The 21,898-nt window shown below is 50.0% G+C and overlaps 1 protein-coding gene across 1 annotated transcript in view; it reads left to right on the forward strand.

Annotated features, from left to right (window-relative positions):
• Positions 1 to 745: 745 nt before the first annotated feature.
• Synj2 (synaptojanin 2) overlaps positions 746 to 21,898 on the forward strand; it is a 103,748-nt gene continuing 82,595 nt past the window's right edge. Inside the window, 1 exon segment of the mRNA XM_028888632.2 lies at positions 746 to 969. Within this exon segment, the coding sequence (XP_028744465.2) occupies positions 843 to 969 (127 nt within the window). The 5' untranslated portion in view covers positions 746 to 842.

A 21,898-nucleotide genomic window follows, 5' to 3' on the forward strand; every position in this document is an offset into this window, starting at 1 on the left:
AATAGCATACAATTTACAGACACACACACACACACACACACACACACACACACACACACACACACCCCAGTCTGGCTTGGACGGTGAACTAAAGTTCCTGGTAGAAGATAGCATTTACAGAGCGTGTCTCACTCACTCACACACACCACACCACTCACAAATGTGTACTCAGTTGTAACCATCATCGCCTCATCGTGAAGTCCACTTTATGCTTCTGCAGTCCCACCCGGGAGACTGAGGCACAGGGCCCAAGAGTCCCATCCGGGGGTGTGTTGGGGACCGGGCGCTGCACCGGGTGGGACCCGGAAGGTGGGAGGCGGCTTTCGCGCCCCTGCTCAGCCCGCAGCCCCCGGCTGCCCATATAAGGCGGCGGGAATCCAGGCAGGGTCCAGGCTGCGGAGGCTCCCCGCGGCTGCAGCGTCCTCGGCGGCGAGGAATGTGTGGAATTTCCCTGGCCGGCGGCCGCCCACCGCAGGCCGGACCATCCCGGAGCATCCCACCCGGGTGAACGCCAGCTCTCGGGGCGGGAGGAGCGCACGCCGGCTTCGGTCCCCGCCGTCCGGGTCCCCGCCGTGGGTCGCGCGCGCCTGCCTCGCCGCTTGGAGGAGCGCGGCCGTCGTCGGAGCGGCCGGGTGGCGGCGCCACTTCACCTGCCCCGGGCCGAGCGGCGGGGCCCGAGAGCTGGAGGAGGAGGAGGTGGAGGCTGGAGAAGAGGCTGGGGAGGAGAAGGAGGAGGCCGGGGAGGAGCCCGCGGCGCCGGAGCCCGGCGCAAAGTGAAACTCCTGGAAGCTGCTCGCCCTCGGGCGGGCCCCGGCCCCGGCTCCCTTCCACGCCCGGCGCCCATGGCACTGAGCAAAGGGCTGCGGCTGCTGGCGCGGCTGGACCCCACGGGTCCCTGCAGTGTGCTGCTGGAGGCGCGCGGCCGTGGCGACTGCCTGCTCTTCGAGGCCGGCGCGGTGGCCACGCTGGGTGAGTGTCGAGTCCCCCCTTCCCCACCCCTCGTGCTCCCCACGGAGGCGACGTCGGGGAGGGAGGAAGGAAGGAAGGGATTAATGAGGGCGACCTCCTTCACTAGTAGAGACCAGGGGACCAGCGGAGCTTGGTTCCCCGACGGGGCGGGCCCCGGTGACTTGTTCGCCGGAGTACGTGGTGCGGGGGACGCCAGAGAGCGTCCCTGGCACCCCTGGCTGGGTGAAGTGTCGCGCTCGCCTCAGGGTCGCGGGGTGAGCTCTTCCCCGGCCGGGCGTCTGTTTTTTGGAGAGCCAGCTGGCTCTGATTCCGCTCTTGGCACTCAGTACCGAAGCCTTGCGTGCTCTGGGCGCCCTAAGGAGGTTGCCCTGAGGAGGAGTCTACCTAGGGCTTCCTTGCTTGGGCACCTGTTGAATACACCTAAGCTGTATTGCCTTCTCTGAAGAGATGGGCACTCAGGCACCCAAAGAGACTCTGAGAAACGACGATGGCTCACTTCATTTGCCGCCTATAAATACCTGGTTTGAAGCATCAGAACCTGGATGCAAATATCCCCTCTGGTGACTTTGTTTATGCTGAGTGTTAGGTGACAGCAAGCCATTGTATTTCATCACCAGACTTCAGAAGTCTTGAGATTGGCGTTGTGCTAAGGACCTTAGAGACATAATGTCACACGCAATTTTTTTAAACAATGTTAGCCCGTAATAAAGATAAACTGAGGCCTAGAGATGCTAAGACACTTGCTCTAGGCAACCCAGCCTTGTGTGTGACTCTGCTTTGGTGATGTCATACGGTGCATAGCTTCCTGGTGTGGCCAGCTTCCTGATCCCTAGTTTTGTATTGACATTTGCAAGAAGGTCTAGGTAGGTAGCTTAAACCAGAAGTCAGATATGACTGGTAGGATTTTAATGGTGAACTTTGGAGGGCAGGCTTGCAGCAGTGGATGTCCAGTTGTCCACCCTCCTGGTATTCCTAGCTAAACAGGATCACTTACACTTTCGGAGGTAACAAATGCAACCAGCACTCACTTGCACGGTGCTTTGTGTGTCTAGGCCTTTCACATTTGGATGCGTTGACTCCAGTTACAACATACACACTTGTGTGTATATATACACATGTCTTAAAAGGGGCATATCTAGTTCCACTTCTTGGACCATGCCATTAAGGTGTAGTTTATCTAGCTGGGCGTGGTGGAACACACCCCGGGTTCCAGCTCTCTGCCGTGGGAGCATCAGTGGGAAGATCCATTAAGCCCGGGAGTTTCAGACCAGAAGAGGTAACATAGCCAGACCTCGAAACAGCCAAGTACAGAACAATACGGGAAACACAAACAACAAAGAGCTGACCTGCTGTCAGCCACTTGATTAGGGAAGCGATGTCTGCAGTATTCTGTGTCAAAAGTGTGCAGAGTCACGGGATAATTATCACATTATTCCAATTTGGGTTCTGTCCTGAAAAGCCCAAGTTTGGTCGTTTGTCACAGCCTTGAAAGAAAACCACGGAAATTTCCATTCCATTTTAGATGTCTACTTCATAACACGTTTATCAGAACCCAGAGATTAATTTCACGGCACAAAGCTACCGTGTCATCAAAGAGAATAAAATGCCTTTCGGATAGACCGCAGCAATGCTAAGTGAGGCTCACATGCCAGTGAGTGTTTTTGAAGCCGCTTGGAACAGGTGTCTTGCATCGGGCCATTAAGTTTGGACCAGGATGCGTTTACACGGCATGGGTGATACAGGACTTTGGGTTTGACAGCAGAGGTTGTAGTGAAAAGATCTGTCACCTTCTCAACCCTCTCCTGTGTTCTGCGTATCTATCCCTTCACCTAGCGTTTGTTTTCAGTAGACGCTTGGCTGAATTACTTACAGTTTTTGGTCTGTTTCCCTTGGTCTTGTTTGTCTTTGTCTTTAAAGACATTGTAGCGTTTGCTGATAATGTTGTGAACGGATTACAGAGCACCTTTTGTTATAAGATAGTTACTGTTCTCCTGATTTTAAAACATCCTAAATGCATCACTGTTGGAGGGAATGACTCTGAACTTTAAAATCGCCACCTGTTCCCAGGGCCAGCTAGCTGCCTTTCTTCTATTCCTTGATCTTTCTTGACCCCTTGACCAAGGGATAGGACTGGAGGTGGCTTAGCACTTGAAGAGCGAGGACTGCTCTTCCAGAGGACTCAGGTTTAGGTTCCCAGCACATACAAGGCAGTTTACAACTGCCTGTAACGCCAGTTCCGGGGGATCTGGTGCTCTCTCTTCTAGCCTCTGAGGTCACCAGGCACATGTGGTGTACGACACATATTCAGGCAGAACACCCATATACATAAAATAAAATTTGATTGATTTGATTGATTTTGAGACAGTGCTTCATAGCCCAGGCTGGCCTGGAACTCACAGAGAGCTGCCTTCCCCTGTCTCCCAAGTGTTGGGATTAAAAGTTTGTACCACCACACTCAGCTCATCTTTTTCATGCGCCTTTTTAATTTTTGTTTATGGATGTTTTGCCTGCATGTATGTCTGTGCCCCATGAAGAGGCCTGAAGAGTGAGTTGGAGCCCCTGAAACAGGAGTCACACATAGCTCTGGGTCACCCTGCGGAGGCTGGGAATCAAACCTGAGCAGCCACTGTATTTAACTGCTGAGTGAACTCTCCGGTCCCCCAGATAAATAAACCTGTAAGGAAGCAAGCAAGGAGGGTAGGGAGACAGACGTGCCCTCTCCTGAGTGGTGTGGCAGCGGGGGAGGGAAGCAGAGACACAATGCACATTTATGGCAGTCTAATCCTGACTCCTTCCTTACCGGCAAGGGGTGTGGCAGCCTGATGTTTCTCTTCAGCTGTGGCGTCCTCTGCTGGGTGTTCCCAGGGAGTCTCGGGACTGAGAGCCTGATGGAGTGCAGACTCCTGTCATGTGGGGAATGGTCTCTCCTGGCCTCTGTGTTCTAAGCTCTGCCCACACATTGACTGGGCATGATGGGTGGCTTCCATGAGGGAAGCAACAGCTGTGAGTGCATCCCTGCCCTCACAGGGAGCCAGTGCCTTCCTTCTGCGTTCCCTAGTGAGGTGCCATCTTGAGACGCGCCTTGATTCAGTGGCTACCCACTGCCTTCAGGTTTTTAGGCCATTTGAAAAGATGGGGTCTTGGATTGGATATTGAGTTTAGGAAATACTAATGCTGTGTGAGTGTTGAGGGAAAGATTCTGTAACCTGCCCCCACCCGTTCGGAACTTAGCCTCCTCTTCCAAGACAAACGTTGCTGATGGTCGGTCGTCACACAAGATCGCCTTGCCTGCCGGCAGGAGCCTTGGTGAAGAAACAATTCCAGCGTCCTGTTTCTAAAGAATTCAGTTGAGAGTCTTCTGTGTGGATCAGTGATAATAAATCTTCCAGAGGCAGAAGCAGCAGAGATGCATGCACTGGTTTGGAAGGCCTTTGGAATCTGTGGGGTAACCTGAGTTAGCATCTGGAGCCTTCTTCATAGCATACAGGTGTTCTGTCCTTGAGTGCTGAGACCACAGTACCTGATGTCTTCTTCTCTCTGTCTCTTTTAGGCTCAGGGTAGATACATGAAATGTGTTGATCGTCATTGGATTTCAGTTGCTTTCAAAGTTCGGGGTTCTCTAACCAGCCCCCAGAAAGGGTGGCTGGGGAGTGTCCCGGTGTTTACACCTGGGTTTGCTGACAGAAACTCCACCTCATCCCCCTCCAGCCTTGTCCCTGTTGATGGATGGCAGTCTGGGAGAGGCGAGGAAGGAGGCTTGAGAGACTTCACTTATTAGAGAGTGCTCCTAAACTCTGGGGTTTCCCGGGGAAAGGTTGTGCATGAACAGCTGGCTTCCTGGCCAGCCCAGCTGCTGTATTTGTATAGATGCCACAGCCATGTTTGGTTTGAATTAGTGCGGTGGCCATGAGCCCAGCTAGGCCCCTTTTGAGCTGTTCAGTTTTTCAGGCTCTGTAGCCCAAATTTATGTGGTCACTGGGTTGAAGTTTGACCTGCTCGAGACTGTCACAGAGAACCACAAAGTGGCCATTGGGTAGATTCTCCAGACTAGAGGTGGATATAGGAAAGCCCTGCCTCGGGTGATTTGGGTCACAGCAGCTGATGGGCCCCGCATTATTGTATGTGGATCCTTTCCTCAGTGCAGGCTTTCTCCGTACCATGTTTATAAAGATAAAAACTAGGGAAGCATGTTTCTCTTCCTGTTGCAAAATCATTATTTTGGTTCTGACTAGGTTCTCATTGTGACAGTGTGGCTCAAAATTTTGTTTTTAACTTTTGTTTGTTTGTTTGTTTGTTTTGTGTTTATTTATTTATTTATTTTGAGATATGACTTCTCTGTGTAGTTTTGGTACCTATCCTGGCACTCGCTCTGTAGACCAGGCTGGCCTCGAACTCAGAGATCCACCTGCCTCTACTTCTCAAGCACTGGGATTAAAGGTGTGAGCCACCACCACTTGGCTTGTTTTTAACTTTTAATTGTGAAAATGTTCAAGCACACAGAAAAACAGAGGGAAAGAAATCAACCTTCATGGATTTAGATGTTATCAGTATGTTAATATTTCCCGCCCATCCCTGTGGATAAAAAGCTCCTAAAATTGAATTTGTTCCGTGCCAAGTGAGATCTTACTTTTCTCCCATTGACTTCATCTTATTTCAGTTCAATTTGTTTTATTTTTCCATAAATTTAAAAATTAGACATTTTTATGGGGACAGAGTAATGTTACATATACATGATGCATTATACAATGTGGGATGGCTAAATGAAGCCACATAACATCATCATTTCAAATACCATTTTTTTTTTTAACTTGTTTGTTTTACAAGACAGGGTTTCTCTATGTAGTTTTGGTGCCTATCCTGGATCTCACTCCGTAGACCAGGCTGGCCTCGAACTCAGAGTTCCTCCTGGCTCTGCCCAAGTGCTGAGATTAAAGGTGTGCATCACCACTGTCCGGCTTCAAATACCACTTTTTTATGATGAGAAATTCAAATTTACTCTCTCAGCCATTTTGAGATGTTCAACACACTGTCACTAACTGTAGTCACCTACAGGCTGTGTAAGTTCACAATTGACTCGGCAGGTTTCCATAGCAGAAGTGGTGTGAGCGGGATTCTTGCCATTTGAGAGTTAGTGATTCTTAACTGAAGAACTCCCGTTTTCCTTAGGACGTACTGGTAGGCTCAGGAGGTGGCCCCTTGGTTAGAACTAACCCTATGGGGCTGTAGTCACTAGCCTCTGTGCTCACCCTTCTGGGTGCTCCTGCAACCCAGCACCCTGTAACTTGGTGTGCAATTGTCTAGCCTGTTACCCCCAACAGAAGTGGACTCCCCAGGGTTCCTGACTGATTAGGCAATGGAGGTGCCTACCATAGGGATGGAGTCCGGGTAGGTCTGTGTACTTGAGACCTGTGGCAGGAGCACAAGGCCAATGGGGAGACTGTGGAAGAGAAGGGGCCAGCCTGGGGCAGTTCTGCTTGTTGGCCACATTTTAGATTTGGTCCTCTGCTTAGTCAGAGGGATATGCTTCTCAAAGGAGGAGGACCAAATGTGTTTTGCTTAAGCCCTCTAGACTGATTAAAAGCAAAAACAGGCCAGGCAGTGGTGGCGCTCGCCTTCAATCCCAGCACTCGGGAGGCAGAGCCAGGCGGATCTCTGTGAGTTCGGGCCAGCCTGGGCTACAGAGTGAGTTCTAGGACAGGCATCAAAACTATATAGAGAAACCCTGTCTCAAAAAAAAAAAAAAAAAAAAAAAAAAACCCAAAACCAAAACAAACAAAACCAGTTCAACATAGGAGGTGCAAAGGTCCATGGTCCTCTGGCCTAGGCTCTACAGAGTGCCAGTCTAAGGGCCATGACCTACTTCTGGAGCATATCTAGGGTGTTTAATTTCCCCTCTGCGATTTTTTTTTTTTTTGACTGCTCAGATTCTGCAGACCTGCCAAATGAGGACAGAGACCATTTCCCCGCCCCCCCTATTTGAATTGTCGTTCAAGCCCCGGATCAACTGATCCAAGCCAGACTTGGGAAGTGGGCTGGACCATTTCTGAGTAGACTGTGTGGTATGGCGGCCAACCCACTAAGAGTCAAAAAAAATCAGAGCAGAACAGGTAGGTGTCTGAAAGCGTTGACCCTCCAGAGCTTCCAGCCCCTCTGTAGGACACTGGCTGTCTGCAGGCAGGCTGGCTCTGGCCTCAGTCCACAACAGCCCAGCTAAGAGCACTTCCCATTTTGAAGGCCCTACTGGAAGGGCTTCATCTCACTGGGACTCATTCTTTAGGAAAATTTAGATAATGAATGAGAACCTTCAAAAGTATTCAGGACTTTGACCCAGAACTCTGCCTGTAGCAGTCACATTAGGAAATATCCACAGGGGGCTGGAGAGATGGCTCAGCGGTTAAGAACACTGACTGTTCTTCCAGAGGTCCTGAGTTCAACTCTCAGCAACCACATGGTGGTTCCCAACCATCCGTAATAAGATCTGGTACCCTCTTCTGGCCTGCAAGCATGCATGTAGGCAGAGTGCTGTATCCATAATAAATAAATAATAAATAAATCATTAAAAAAAAAAAGGAAATATCCACAGATCACGAGCCTGTTTTGTTTGCTTCAAAGAGGTTTGCTGCTGGTAGGCTGGGAAGTTTTTTACCAGTTAAAATAACTTCAGTTCAACTCGATAACAGCCAGCTAGCATTTGATGGTGGCAGCCGCATGCCGTTCTAAGTGGTTTACATATATCAACTTATTTAATCCTCACAAGGAGGCAGATACTAGTGAGTTCTATTTTATGCTTGGAGAAACTGAGTCACAGAGAGGTCTAAGAACTTTCCTGGGATTTCACGTCTAGTTGGTTAGTGGCGGGGCTGTGATTTGTATAAGGCCCACCCCAGAGGACAACATGTCCAGTAAAATGCCGTGCTTGCTATAAAAATAGGCAAATATACATTTGAAGAAAGACTCACGTTGTCCTGTAAACTTCCTGGTGAGTATATCCACCACACAGTCCATCTGATTAGAGCTGATTTCATCTGACACACTCTTTTCAGAGGAGGCTCTTGCTCGGGAACAAGTCACCCCCTTTTTTGAGCAGAGCTGGGATGTTACTAAAGGCAAAACTGATACTTACAGGAATGTGTGTGCTTCAAGCCTACATTGCCTGGGAACAGAGCTGAGAACAGCCCTGGTGTTCTTTCCTGTGGATAACCTAGCATGGACAGCCTGATGCAATATCTAGGTGCTGAGTGAAAAACACAAAGTTCCCGCATTGTGGTGGTTTGAATGTAAATGGGTCCCCATAGTCTCGTATATTTGAATGCTTGGTCCCCAGTTGATGGAACTGTTTAGGAAGGATTAGGAGGTGTGGCCTTGTTGGAGGAGATGTGTCACTGGGGGTGGGCTTGGAGATTTCAAAAGCCCATATTACCCACCCCCATGGATTCACGCTCTGAAATCTAAGCAAGCCCCCAGTGAAATGCTTTCCTTTAAAAGTTGCGTTGGCTATGGTGTCCCATCACAGCAATAGAACAATAACTAAGACATCCATGAAGAGGAAATGCTGTTCCCCTCAGGCTCTCCAAAGGTACTCCTTGGAATATGAGGGCTGATTCAGATGAGATGTAGGACTGGGCCATCCCAAGCTCTGGATTTGAGTTAGGAGAAGTTCCTGAGTGAGGTGGGCACTGTGGGGGCAGATCCACCTGTTCTTTCCTCTTCCTGATTAGCCTGTTCTGGGGGAGGGATGCTCTGCCAGGCAGGTGTTCAGAGCTGTGCTTGCACAAAGGTGGTGCTGGGCAAGCACTGGCATCTTTGTGTGTGGGGGAAGGCCAGGTGCAGCTGACAGGTCACACTTGTCTGTACTCCTGACATATGGGGCTGGCAGGGTGCTACTTGCTCCTGAAGAAGTTTCCTGGTTTAACAAATGCTTCAGAGCAAGATTAGAACATTAGCCTCAGAGGACGGGTGGCAACTTGTTCTGGTGGCCTGGGTGACCCAAGATACGTGTCCTGAAGCACGAACATGGAGGTCTGAGTTTAATCTGAAAGCAGTTTTCTGAAGAAAATGGGATACGCTAGTGAGGTCTGCCATGTCAGGGAGCTGCCTGCCTCTGTGTACATTCTGCTATGCTTCTATCCCCTAGAGGCTGATGGTCATCTCTCCTGCTCTCCTGGACCCTATGCCCAGCCTCATCTGTCCTCAGATGATGACTACTTTAGGGGAAACAGCGTATGTCCTGAGAACAGGGCCCTGTCCTGGCAGGTCTCGGGGAGCCTCAGAGCAACATGTCGTCACTGTCAGGGCTGCTATGGGCTTTGTCGGTAGGGGAGGCATGCTATTTGTAGCAGATGTCCGGGAGACATGGCTGGCCCGTAGTCCTGTCGAGATTAAGATGAGGATCCAGGTGGACAGTGGGGCTGGCCAGTAGTCCTCTCTCGCATCAGGGCTGCTTTTATGTGAGGGCAGAGTGCAGGTGGCTGTATTGATTCAGATTGTTCGAAGTCTTTAATTAAAAATTAAACTACAACTGACCTTCTAACCTCTCAGCAAACCCCCGATTTATCTGCTGCCCAGCAGCAGTCAATAGCCGAGAAGGTGGTAGCTGCTCCACATGGTAAAACTGACCTCCGCGAGGCATCCTGGGACGGTGGGACATAAGGCCATGACGTGGGGCACCTGCTATCTTGTTGCAGCCTTCTGGTCTGCGCTAGGGTCTCAGATACCTTCTCTTCCTGAGAGGAAGCAGATGCCCAGCTAGAAGAAACAAGTATCAGAGCTGTGGGTCCTTCAGAGTGAGAGACTGCCTACCTGGCTTCCTGCATCCGGAACTTGGTGCCCATTTGTTAGGGAAAGTGATGGCTGTTGTGACCACAGGGACCAGGTAAGGGGACGACTTAGCCTTCAGGATTGGCTTTGGGCCTCGTCTCTGCCAGACATAAACCAGCAAGACTGGTACAGCAGTGTTGCAAAACCCCAACTCTCCATCGACATCTCCTGGGGATCTTAAAATCTAGTCCGCTTCAGGGGCGGGGTGGGGGGGAGCAGGGGCGGAGCGGGGGCTGGGGGCGGAGCGGGGCTGGGGGCGGAGCGGGGCTGGGGGCGGAGCGGGGCTGAGGGGCGGAGCAGGGGCAGCAGGGCGGTGTTAAAAATCTGTATTTTTCACCTACTCTCTAGTGCTGCTGGCCCACAGACCATACTTTAGTGAAGCTTTTTTTCCCCAGTCACTAGCTTGGGAGAGGAGCCCTGAGTTAGAGCTTTGCTTCCTTATGCCATTCTTTCCCTCAGGGAAGTTAATTAACCCTCCCACAGTACAGAATCATAATCTGGAGCAAATGATCACAACCGACATTGTCTCTCCTATGCTGAGATTCCATTTGTCTTTTTCGTTTCGTTTTTGTTTGTTTGTTTGTTTGTTTTCTTGGTAATTTTTTTTTAAAGATTTATTTATTTATTATGTATACAGAGGAGGGCGCCAGATCTCATTACAGATGGTTGTGAGCCACCATGTGATTGCTGGGAATTGAACTCAGGACCTCTGGAAGGGCAGTCGGTGCTCTTAACCTTTGAGCCATCTCTCCAGCCCGTAATTTTTTTTTTAAAGATCCATGTTTTGTGTGTGTGTGTATGCTTGTGTGAGCCACTTGTGTGCAGGTGCCCTCTGAGGTCAAATGAAGGTGTCAGATCCTCTGGAGATACCCACTCTTACCTGCTGAGCCATCTCTCCAACCCTGCCATTTTAAAAAAGCCTTTCCCACTAAGCATAAGTACCATCAGTTCTTCCCTCGTCTCACGGTTTAATCTGCTCAGAATTTGAATCTTAAGAGACGTGATCTGGCCGGTGCCACGCCTTATCCCTGCACTCGAGCAGAGCCAGGCGATCTCTGTGAGTTCGAGGCAGCCTGGCTACCAAGTGAGCTCCAGAAAGCGCAAAGCTACACAGAGAAACCTGTCTCGAAAAACCAAAAAAAAAAAAAAAAAAAAGAGACGTGATCTGGCAAAGAAACTATCTAATCAGACTTTGAGATCTGAGCTGGACCTAGGACACCGATGTGATTTTCATTTTCATTTGGGGTTGCTTCTGAATTAATGAAAATATCTGAGATCATGTCCTTGATCCAACAGCTAACAAAATCCGTAAAGCCGTAGCAGGGCTGGGTGGCCGCACATGCCTATGATGGCAGGACATGGAAGACTGAGAGGAGCTGAGAGTTCAAGGCTGTTCTGCGATACACAGCAGCTTAAGCTCACATTGGAGGACCTTGTTTTTTTTGTTCTGAGATAAGCTCTGATGTGTCCCTGGCTGACTTTGAACACCTGAAGATAATCTGTACTTTCTGATCCTCCTGCCTCTGCCTCATGAGTGCTGGGAAGAACCATGCCTGGGTTCTGAGGTGCTGAGCACTGAGCTATGTCATCCCATTTTTTTTTTTCTACCAAATGAACAGTTCCAGCCACTCAGAGTTTGCAGGACCGTGTGATGAACCACGTTAATTCTGTGGATGCTCTAGTAGCCACTAGATTTTACAATTTTAAATTTTACAATTTTATTTATTTATTTATTTGTTTGTTTGTTTATTTTTTAGTAGTGGGTGTGTACCCAGCCTGGTCTGATGTTCATTACATAGCCCAGGCTCTAACCTCAGATGGGATTTTTTTTTTCTTTCCAGAGTTAGATACTGTGCTCAGGACCTTGAGCATATTGGGCAAACACTACCACTAAATATCCAGAGCTCTCTATTAGAGTGTCATTAAAAGACAGGTAAAGAGGGATAGAAGACACAGATGTCAACCTCTAGTGTAGGCTTCACATGTATACACACACACACACACACACACACACACACACACACACACTCGCCATTGTCTATTCTTAAAAACTACATTTACAAATATGGCATAACATTAAAACAAGCTGACTCTTTTGGTGGGAGGTGTGGCATTGGTGGTATCGTGGTGAGCATAGCTGCTGTGGTGATTTAAAAGAGAATGGTCCTCATAGTCTCATGTGTTTGAATGCTTGGTCCCCAGTTAATGGAACTGTTTGGAAAGGATTAGGAGGTGTGGCCTTATTGGAGGAAGTGTGTCATTGGGGGTGTGGCTTTGAGTTTTCCCCCTTCATGTCTGTGCATCAGATGCATGCTGTCAGCTTACGGCTCCAGCACCATGCCTGCCTGCCCCTGCCATGCTTCCTGCCATGATGGTCATGGACTCCGTCCCTCTGCAGCTGTCAGCCTTAAATTAATGCTTTTTTTTTTTAATTGCCTTGGTCATGTTTTGTCATGACAATAGAAAATAAGATAGATGCCTTCCATGATTGTCCTTTGGCTAGAGAGGGGGCAGTTTGTGTGTCTGGGCATGTGAGGTACTGTTTTATGTATGTTTTAACAAGCCGTACATATATTATATGAACTTAGCTCCACCAGGGATCTTATCTGTGGCTGATAAACACTGTGTGTTGAGAACATTCTTTTTAAGAGGAAACAGTTGCTCTTTGGCTCCTGATGAGCAGCGATCCAGTGTATCCTGCAGACAGGGATGACTGAGGATGCTGTCACTTGTGGTGGTGGGACGTGAGCTGCAGGAGAGATGAGCAGTGAAGCTGTCAGTCTCTGCCGCCTACTCCCGTGTGTGTGTGTGTGTGTGTGTGTGTGTGTGTGTGTGTGTCTGTTTGTGTCTGTGTATGTGTGTGTCTGTGTGGTGTGTGTGTGTGTGTGTATGTGTGTGTCTGGTGTGTGTGTGTGTGTCTGTGTGGTGTGTGTCTGTGTGGTATGTGTGTGTCTGTGTGTGGTATGTGTGTGTCTGTGTATGTGTGTGTGGTGTGTGTGTATGTGTCTGTATATGTGTGTGTCTGTGTATGTGTGTGTCTGTGTGTGTGTGGTGTGTGGAGGTGTTAGGACCACCAGTCACGATGCAATCAGCAAGAGCGTTTATTGTATCACATGCATGTGGGGCCACTCACCTGTGCATACAAAATGGTGATGACCCCCAAGAAGGATGTGCAAGCTCCTTTTAAGCACAGCTGAAGGAATTCTAAAAGCAGCATGACCATTCTACTTAGGATTGGCTTATGCATGTGACAATCATGTTAGTACATTTCTAATTGATTATGGCTAGCATGGGCTAGGACTATAGCTTTTCCATTCTTGGGCAAGTCTGGACAAGTCTCAGGCTTTGTCCTTATTTGGTTATTACCTGTGTTGGTGGTTATTACCAGGCCTAGTACGGGCAGGAACTGAGGTCTAGTTCTTTTTTTTTTTTTTTTTTTTTTTTTTTTTTTTTTTTTTTTAAGGTTTATTTATTTATTATATATACAGTGTTCTGCCTGCATGTATGACTGCAGGCCAGAAGAGGGTGCCAGATCTCATAACAGATGGTTGTGAGCCACCATGTGGTTGCTGGGAATTGAACGCAGGACCTCTGGAAGAGCAGTCTGTGCTCTTAACCTCTGAGCCACCTCTCCAGCCCTGAGGGCTAGTTCTTAACTGAGTTATTAGGGGCCTGTCATGATATTTACCTGGCCCTCTCTATAGGGGTGGTGATGTCGGGGGGGGGGGGTTTGTGGGGCGTGTGGTGTGTGCATGTGGTGTGTGTTTGTGTGGAGGGGTCTGTATTGATGGCATGGATAAAGAAAGAATATTGGAAATCCAGAGCTGGAAATAGCTAGTGAGGCCTTGGAACAAGGTCTGCCACGGGCCTGGTATCTTCTTCGCTTCTCACTGGGACCACACGGAGGGAGAGAGCAGTGACATTGGGCACAGCCACGTATGGGTGATGTCGGGGTGGGGGCGGGGGGGTTGCCATCAGCAGGGCTCCAGAAGGAAGTCCACTTCAGCATTTGTGTGGCCAGCATGGACACAGTTTGATTCCCAGGGGCCTCTTCCTCCAAACACAGCAGAGAAATGGCCCTCTGGGGTGGGGACTCAGAGTCTGAACCTCACTCTTTTTACTTTAGTTTTGCTGCTTATTTGGTTGACATGGGAAGAGTTATTTTGCAGAAAGAACCCAGTAAGTTTCAATGAGACTCACTCACAGAGAAGCCCAGGCTCTCTACAAGGCTCTCGGGTTCCAGGACAGGAGACCTTTCTCCTTTGATGTAAGTCCATGCTTGGATCTGTCCGGGACACTCTTTCCTAAGTCACACAACGGCTCCCAGACACTTGCAGAGCTAACTGATGTAGGCGTCTCTCACTGATAAGCCCTCCTTCCCTCCTTCCCTCCCTCCCTCCCTCCCTCCCTCCTTCCCTCCCTCCCTCCTTCCCTCGCTCCCTCCTTCCCTCCCTCCCTCCTTCCCTCCCTCCTCTCCTTCCCTCCCTCCTTCCTTCCTCCTTCCTTCCTCCTTCCTGCCCTCCCTCCCTCCTGCCCTCCCTCCCTCTTTCTGTCCCTCCCTCCTTCTTTCCGTCCCTCCTTCCTTCTGTCCCTCCTGTCCATTCCTTCCCTGGCGCTGCTTTCCACCAATGCTGTGTATACTGGACAAGTGCTCCAGACTGAGCTCTACTCCAGCCCTCTGATGAGACTTTAAGGCTGTAGCGGAAGAGCATGTTCACATCTCATCACTAAAACAGTATCAAACTGCATAAACTCAAAGGTAAAATGAACAGTTATGGTCTGGCCTTGGCACATATGGTCCCGACTCCCTGGGTTTCTGAGTGTGCATCGGACCTTGTGGCATCCTCCCTTCCAAGTTTCTGGTTGGTTCATTTTGCTTTTGGGAAAGTTAGGCTGCCACAGGCTGACTAGAACATGCCTTCACAGAGCAGATAGGCTCAGAAGAAAGACTTGGGGGTGCTTGTGAGCTTTGGAGGTCATTCCACCACTCCCCTGGGCATCCAGAGTGCTCTTCTTCCTGGCCGTCTTCCCTCTCATGAACATTATGAGGAGCCGAAGGTGTTGGTGTCCATCTTGGACACCTAGAAACTCTCAGATCCGGTCCTGAGGTGCCTGGGAGTGAAAGGATGGTCATGTCTGAGCTGCTTGGCATCCTCCAGGAGACAGATGGACAGACAGACACATGAGCGTGCTAGAGGTCAAATCGGAGTGAAAAATGTTGCTGTGATGGTTAGTTTGCCACTAACTTGGCACAATGGAGGATTGCCTGAGGGGACAGTCTCAGTTGTTTAGACCAGGTTGGCCTATGGATATGTCTTGGGGGTGAAGAGCAGGGTGTCTTGACCACATTTATTGAGGTGGGAAGGCTCACCCACTGTGGGTGGCAGCATTCCCTGGGCCAGGGACTTCTGGGCTGTGTAAGAGTGGATGGAGAGAGTGAGCTTAATTCTAGGCCCATGAGTTCCTCTCTGCTCTTAACTGTGGATGTGATGTGAATAGAAGCTTCAAGTTCTTGCCTCGACTTCCCTGAAATGAGGACTGTGAGTATAACTTGGAATTGGAAGCAGAATAAACTTAAAGTTGCTTTTATCTTGGGGTGTCTTATCAGCAACTTGAAAGGAAACCAGGATGGTTGATAACCCTCAGAGCTGTGAGATAAGCTGGGTGATGTTTCCTTAGATCAGGTGAGCTCATAAACTGGCCACTTTTCAGTATCAACAGATAAAAACTCAGTAACCTTCCCATATTTCCTCGGTTGTCGATGCGAGGATCTAGGAGAAAGAGGATTCCTCTCCCTGCAGTTTCTGAGAAACAGCGGTACTGAAGCTGCCGTCCATGGGAAGCACACCGTGTTCTTCAGAGGACGCATGAGCAGAATTCAACTGAGTTCCAAGAGGAGTTTTATGGACAGTTGGGACTCCTCCCACATACACCTGCCTGTCCCTCAGTCTGTCCTTCCCATGCAATCCCTTGTGACAGAAACATGACAGACATCCCTGTTCCTCCTTTCCCCAGCCCCAGGCAGCCCCCCCACAGGCCCCACCACTCCAACGTAAAATACACTAGTTATACAGCGCCTCCCCTTGCTCCTATCACCTGGAGCATCCAGCCCCTAACCACGCCTCTCTCCAGGACCATGCAGCAGCTTCCTAATGGTCCCAGCAGCTGCTGGTGTATGTAACCATCGTCCCTCAGCATTCGTCCCCTCGTTCCCATACAGTAGTCCTGTGCAGCCTGCAGAACCTGTGTCCTCTACCCTCCTCATCTGCCACCTTTCCTGGGCTCACTGCCTGTGAGCTGTCGGAAGCCAGAACACACCTGATCTTCACAAGCTTCCACGTCAGCCTCCCGAGCCGGGGTGGGGATCAGGGGGGAGTACATCTCTATTGTTTTTAGACCCTACCCTGAGTCATGGTACATGCACATGGACCATGACCAGGAAAAGATATCCAACGTTGAAGCATGGTACATGGAAACAGGCCTGGAGCACCATGTGTCTTACCCAGTGCTGTCTTGGTACGGGAGAGGCTCCGTCTACACTGTTGAGTGGTATAGGAAAGAACTAGGGCCAGAAGGTTTGAAAAAAATGATAGGTCAAGTCCACCAGACCAAAAAAAAAAAAAAAAACAACCACCATTTATAAAGCCCATCAATGGCGCAGGCCATCAGCACAGGTCAGTGTGATAGAGGCCTGTATTAGTTACTTTTCGTTATTATGATAAAAAAAACTATGACCAATTTATAGATCCTTTTTTTTTTTTTGGTTTCATGACTCCAGAGGGAGAGTCTGTAATGACAGGAGGCGTGACCACGGGTGGATTGAGCAGGAAGTTGATCACATTTCCGTTGACAAACAGGAACCAGAAGTGGGGTGAGCTTGTAAGCCCCAAAGCCAACCCTAGTGGTGTGCATTCTCCTCCTGGACGACTTCACCTCTTAAAGATTTCGTAATGTCCCCAAACAGCGCCGCTGGCTGGGGACCAAGTATTCCAACACCTTAGCCTGTCGGGGCAGCGTTCATTCAAACCACTATCAGTCCTTAAACAGACTTGTGGATGGATGCTTTAGTCTATCAGAAAGGCACTCATCTGGGATGGGGAGAGGGCTTGAGTACTGAGTAAAGTGACTGAATACTCAGGTACTGAGTTCAGATACCCAGCACCCATGTAAAAATATCCAGGCCTACCGTTTGCCTATAGGCCTAGCTCTGGGAAGTAGAAATGGGGGCGGGGAGGGGGTCCCCCAGACATTCAATGGCCAGCAGAATCAGTTAGCTGTAGCTTCACTTAGAGACCATACCTGCAATATAAGGTGAAAAGCAATTGTAAAAGATACCCAGCATTGAACTCTGGCTTCCATACACATGCATGTATGCACACACACTTGCATGCTCATATGCTTGTGTGCCCACAGGTGCATACAGCTGTGGGGGTGGATGAAGGGTGGATATTATGGGGATGCCATTGACTACTGTGATGTCCAATGGGACTCTTGCTGAATGTTCAGATCAGGCCTTACTTGACACAGATTTAAAAAAAAAAAAAAAAAGTGGGGCAGAAACCTGGGTGTACCTGCATGGGGCTTCTGCTTCCCACTCAGGAAAGTTCATGCAGGGGACTGCTCCCACAGCCAGTGGTCTGGTAACCAGCTCCTACCCTCATCCTAAAGCCCCAAGCTCTATAGGAGTGAGGCTCCACTATAGGAATCCTGTATGCTTGAACTCCAGAGTTTATGAAAGGGACATAACCCGTTATAAAAAGCCAGCACAACTAAGGAAATCCCAAGTGTGATAACCTGTCCTGAGGTTATAATTCACCTACTGAGTTTTCTTGTCTAGAGTCTATATGCTAATCAAGGTCCTTTTTACCAGATGCAGTGTTGAATTGTAGCAGTTGACATTCTTCTACCTTTATAAGGTTGCCAAGGGTCTTGGTTCATTTTCTGTTACTATAACAAAATACCTGAGGATAGCATTTTTATAAAGAGGGTGTTTATTTAGCTCACAATTTTGGGGGGTCTCTAAACCTATAATGAGGACCATGAGGTAGATAGTATCACCTGGCAGGGTGTGTGTGAGTGACAGAGAGACAGAGACAGAGAGAGAGTGCAAAATTATATGTCAAGAGAGGAAGGAGGAAACCTGGGAGAGAAATCAGGCTTTCTCTTTCATACCAGTTCACTTCACTGTCATTCTTGAGGGAATCCATCTGCACCTTCAGACCAGCATTAATCCCTCAATGAAGTCACAACCAGTCACTTCCTGCTGGGCCCCACCTCTTCCAGTTTCCTCCTCAGCACTGCCTCCAGGCTGCCAGCACACAAGCCTGTAGGGAACAAACTGGATCCAAACCACAGCACCAGGTTCAGGGTTAGACAGATGTCCAGGCCTTATATTGAAGGAGGAAGAGGTTTTGTTGAGTCTTTGGCCATACCTACCCATACAGACACTGAGTTACACCCTTATGTTAAAACAGACATTAAAATAAATCAATAACAGAATAGGTAAGAGCTTACAAAAAATAGAGCTTCTTAAATATTTTAAGAAACCTGGCTTCCAAAGCATTAGAAGAAAATATAGGAGATGCTTTTCCAGTTTTATAGTATGGAATTTTAGAAAGTATAAAATTCAGAGGCCATGCAGAAAGCCAGAAAGATCTAAGAAGTACTTTGTTGACATAGACAGTAAAATAGACACTGAGTGTGTGTCTCTGTGGATCTTCCCAGATACGTGCTGGGGAGGACACAGCACGCTTGTCTCTCCCCTGGGCCACGCTGACTACACAAAAGTGTCACACTCTACTGTGTGACAAGTTGCCGTAAGTGTCAGACGATAAGCAATACCCAGAAAGACTCTGCAGCCCTTAGCGACTCAGGAAGGGCTGAAGCACGATCATCCTGGCATCCAAGAATGCCTCTAGATCACAGAGGACAGATGGACAGCAGAGAATAATAACCGATTCTCAGAAGATGTACCACGGCCATAACAATGGGGCTGGCACAGCGAGCTCCGCCTGGCATGGCCCTGGGAGTGCCATCAGAATTGCAGGGGTGAAGACTGCGTCGCCCTGCTCTGGCCTCACTGATCTTTGGCTCTCCCGTGAGTCACACAGAGGGTGGCTGCCAGCATGCTCCGCCAGTCGCCCAGCCCACCTGGGCCTGCAGCTGGGCCTTTATACCTGTTTCCCTCCCCAGGGCCTGCCCCCCTCCCCCACCCCAGGACATTAGGTTCTCACTTGTACTGGCTCCCTGGGTGGGTCCTGAAGGCTTCTAGACAAGCCCAGGCTGGACTTGCTTTTTTAGGTTCTAGTCACAAGCTTGAGGTGCAAGCACGAGGCTGGGAATATCAGGGCAGGACTGGAGTGCTTTGGGCGTGAGCTCTATCCTAGAGCAGGTCTGGAAGTGACAGGAGGCAGTTGGGGGGCGGGGGGTCTGTCGTGTGCAGGGCTGGGGTGGGCTTTCCTTCTGAAAAGGCCGTGATTGGAAAGGACAAAGCAGGCCCTCACGTAGGAATCTGTGACAGGCATCAAATATTTCTTATATCCTGGTTATCTTTAGTTCATAAGACACACAGTACATGTCAAGGTAGGCAGTATCCTTGTGGGGTGTGGTTTGGGAAGTCTGCTCAGACCCAATTAAGCAATCTATGGCCAGGTTCTGACACAGCCTAGAGGCCGTTCTGTTCAAGGAGAGTGCTGACTAACCCTAGTCACAGGGAGCCTTTGGCAAGTAAGTTAGAGGAAGCAGCTTGGAACTGGACGAGGTGGTGGTTAACTAGGGTTATGCCAGGACTCTTCTTGTCCTTTTGGGGAAATTAGCAAGAGTATTCCAATGTCGCTCAGAACCTCTGCAAGTAGACAGGCTTGTTCAGCTCAGCGGCTGTGACGGAGAAAGGGGTCACGAGGGTCACAAACATGGGCCCTGAAGCCTGGCATAGGTGGCACGTCTGTCTGTCTGCATCTCTCCTGCTCATTGAGCCACTATGTCTCATGAGACCCTGGATGCGGCTCATAGGTGGCCTTCACAGCATACCCAGCCCAGCTGAGCGTGTGTATCTATCTGACCATACTCCTACTTCCCATAGCTTTATCATCACCATCAGAGAAACCCAGGGAAGAAGTGTGCCGCTTTCTGGATTTGGGACTAGAATTCTGGAAGACAGACTTTTAGGGGGGCCGGCGGTTTGGCTTGTCCGTCAGCCTTCTGGGGCTACATCCTATCTTCAGCCAAGCCCCGCTCAGCCAGCCCACCCTTCAAACTAATCCTGCAGCTGTGTACGTGTCTCCAAACTCTCGTGAGACTGCTCTGCTCTGTCAGGTGGACTGGAGGCATGTAGGTGTCCTCGTCACTCACTGCTCTGCTGGAACACTGGGAGCTGACACTTCCAAGGAGGACCCTCCTTGTGATCACACACATCATTGCCTGGTCTTGTCCCCTTCCGTCCCCATCCTAGGTGAAGTCATTTTTAGAGCGTGCTCTGCCTCCTCTGCTGGCCTAGCATCCGTGACCACCTCACCCGGAGAGCTAGTTCAAGCTAGGTAGATCCCCCCACACACACACAAATCTTTGTTTCAGGCTCCCCTGTCCTCTGCCCGCTTCTGTCCTCACCCCAGTCAGTGATCTGTAGCCCACAGAGGCCTAGATTCAGCATTCCCCTACCTGGCTCCATCTCTTCCCTCCCTGTCTTGCCTGGATTCCTGCACACATCCATGACCGCTGACTTTGAACACTGTCCTTGTCTGCCAGCAAAGTGCCCAGCCAGGGACAAGTCCAGACCTCCGGAGTCTCTGTACCCAACATCTCACATTGCCCAACGTGGCCAGGAAGGAAAGTGCCTCCAGTGATTTCCAGTGCTGTGGGCTGGTGATGTGACAGTCTGTGACCTCAGGCTTCCCACGGCAGCACCATCTCCTCCCTCACCTAATCAATATGCTTCCTGCTTCACAGAGAAAAGGAAGTCCTTAAGAGAGAGCTCGGCCCTGCGTGCCCAATGACTACCCTTCCCTCACCTTTTCCACTCTTGCTTCCACAGACTCACCTTTTCTTCCTAACCCCCACCTTTACCCCAGAGGCTGCTGGGAAGCTCATCCTGACCCCTCAACCCCCAGCTCATTTCCCAGGTCCCCTTGTGAGGGTGCCGTGGGTCCGAGTGTTGTCTAAGGTACTATCTTGTCTGCATACACAGAGCTGGCTTCTCTTGAAGCAGACCCAGCCAGGATACTGCCCTCGCCACACCCCTGAAATCTTTCATCAGGGCCCCAGGGACATCTGCCCTGTGGAATCTTCCAGCCTGTTTATCACCTCAGTTCCTCAAGAACTTTCCTTCCTTGGCCTCCAAACACTTCATTACCCTTCCTCACTGTCTCTGGCAGTGCCTAGTTAGTGCCAGAGCTGGCCGGTGGCAGCGTGGAGGAGCTTGTGAGCTGAAGTGCGATCAGGGATCAGGACCCGGGACTCCCTCCCTCCCTCCTCTCAGGTTCCCTACAGCTCGCTACTGTCTCAAGCAGGACAAGGAGGCCTGGGTGGATCACACAGCCCATGGCTTCTCAGGGGGTGAGTGAGAATGTTCCAGGTGGGAGGGGACTTCAGGGAAGGGCCACCCGAGTAAGGAAGAGGTGGGGGAGAACCCGGGAACCAGTTTGGCTGGTCTGCTCAGGAAGAAATGATGGAAGAACTGGAAGAGTGGGTAGGAGCCGAGCTCCCATTTGCCAGGCCGAGGCCAGGGGACGCAATGGGTCCGCAGTTGGTTGGGATTCAAGTGAAGGAGCTCTTGGGTGAAGAAGGGCCGATTGAAGACCTGCTCCAGGAGTCCAGTCCAGTCACAGCACACTGTTCCAGAAGATCCCCTGTGTCTCTAGAAGCCGAGCACACAGGGAGAAAGGCGTGTGTACCTTTCCTTCTTGTCCCTGTTGGAATCCACTGCTCTGTGTAAGGAGCTGCAGCCAGCAGCAGCCCAGGCCTGAGTTCTCGTCTTGGCCAGATGCTTGGCCAGTCCTGTGCCAGGTTGTTGGTTCTTTTAGGATACACATTGCCTCTCTTTCCTGCCCCCACCCACCCAGATTCCAAGGCTCTGGTTAAGCCTGCACCCCAGCTACCTTGTTAGCTGGTTAGACCC

This window comes from Peromyscus leucopus, chromosome 8a, assembly GCF_004664715.2.
Source record: "Peromyscus leucopus breed LL Stock chromosome 8a, UCI_PerLeu_2.1, whole genome shotgun sequence".
Lineage (NCBI taxonomy): Eukaryota > Metazoa > Chordata > Mammalia > Rodentia > Cricetidae > Peromyscus > Peromyscus leucopus.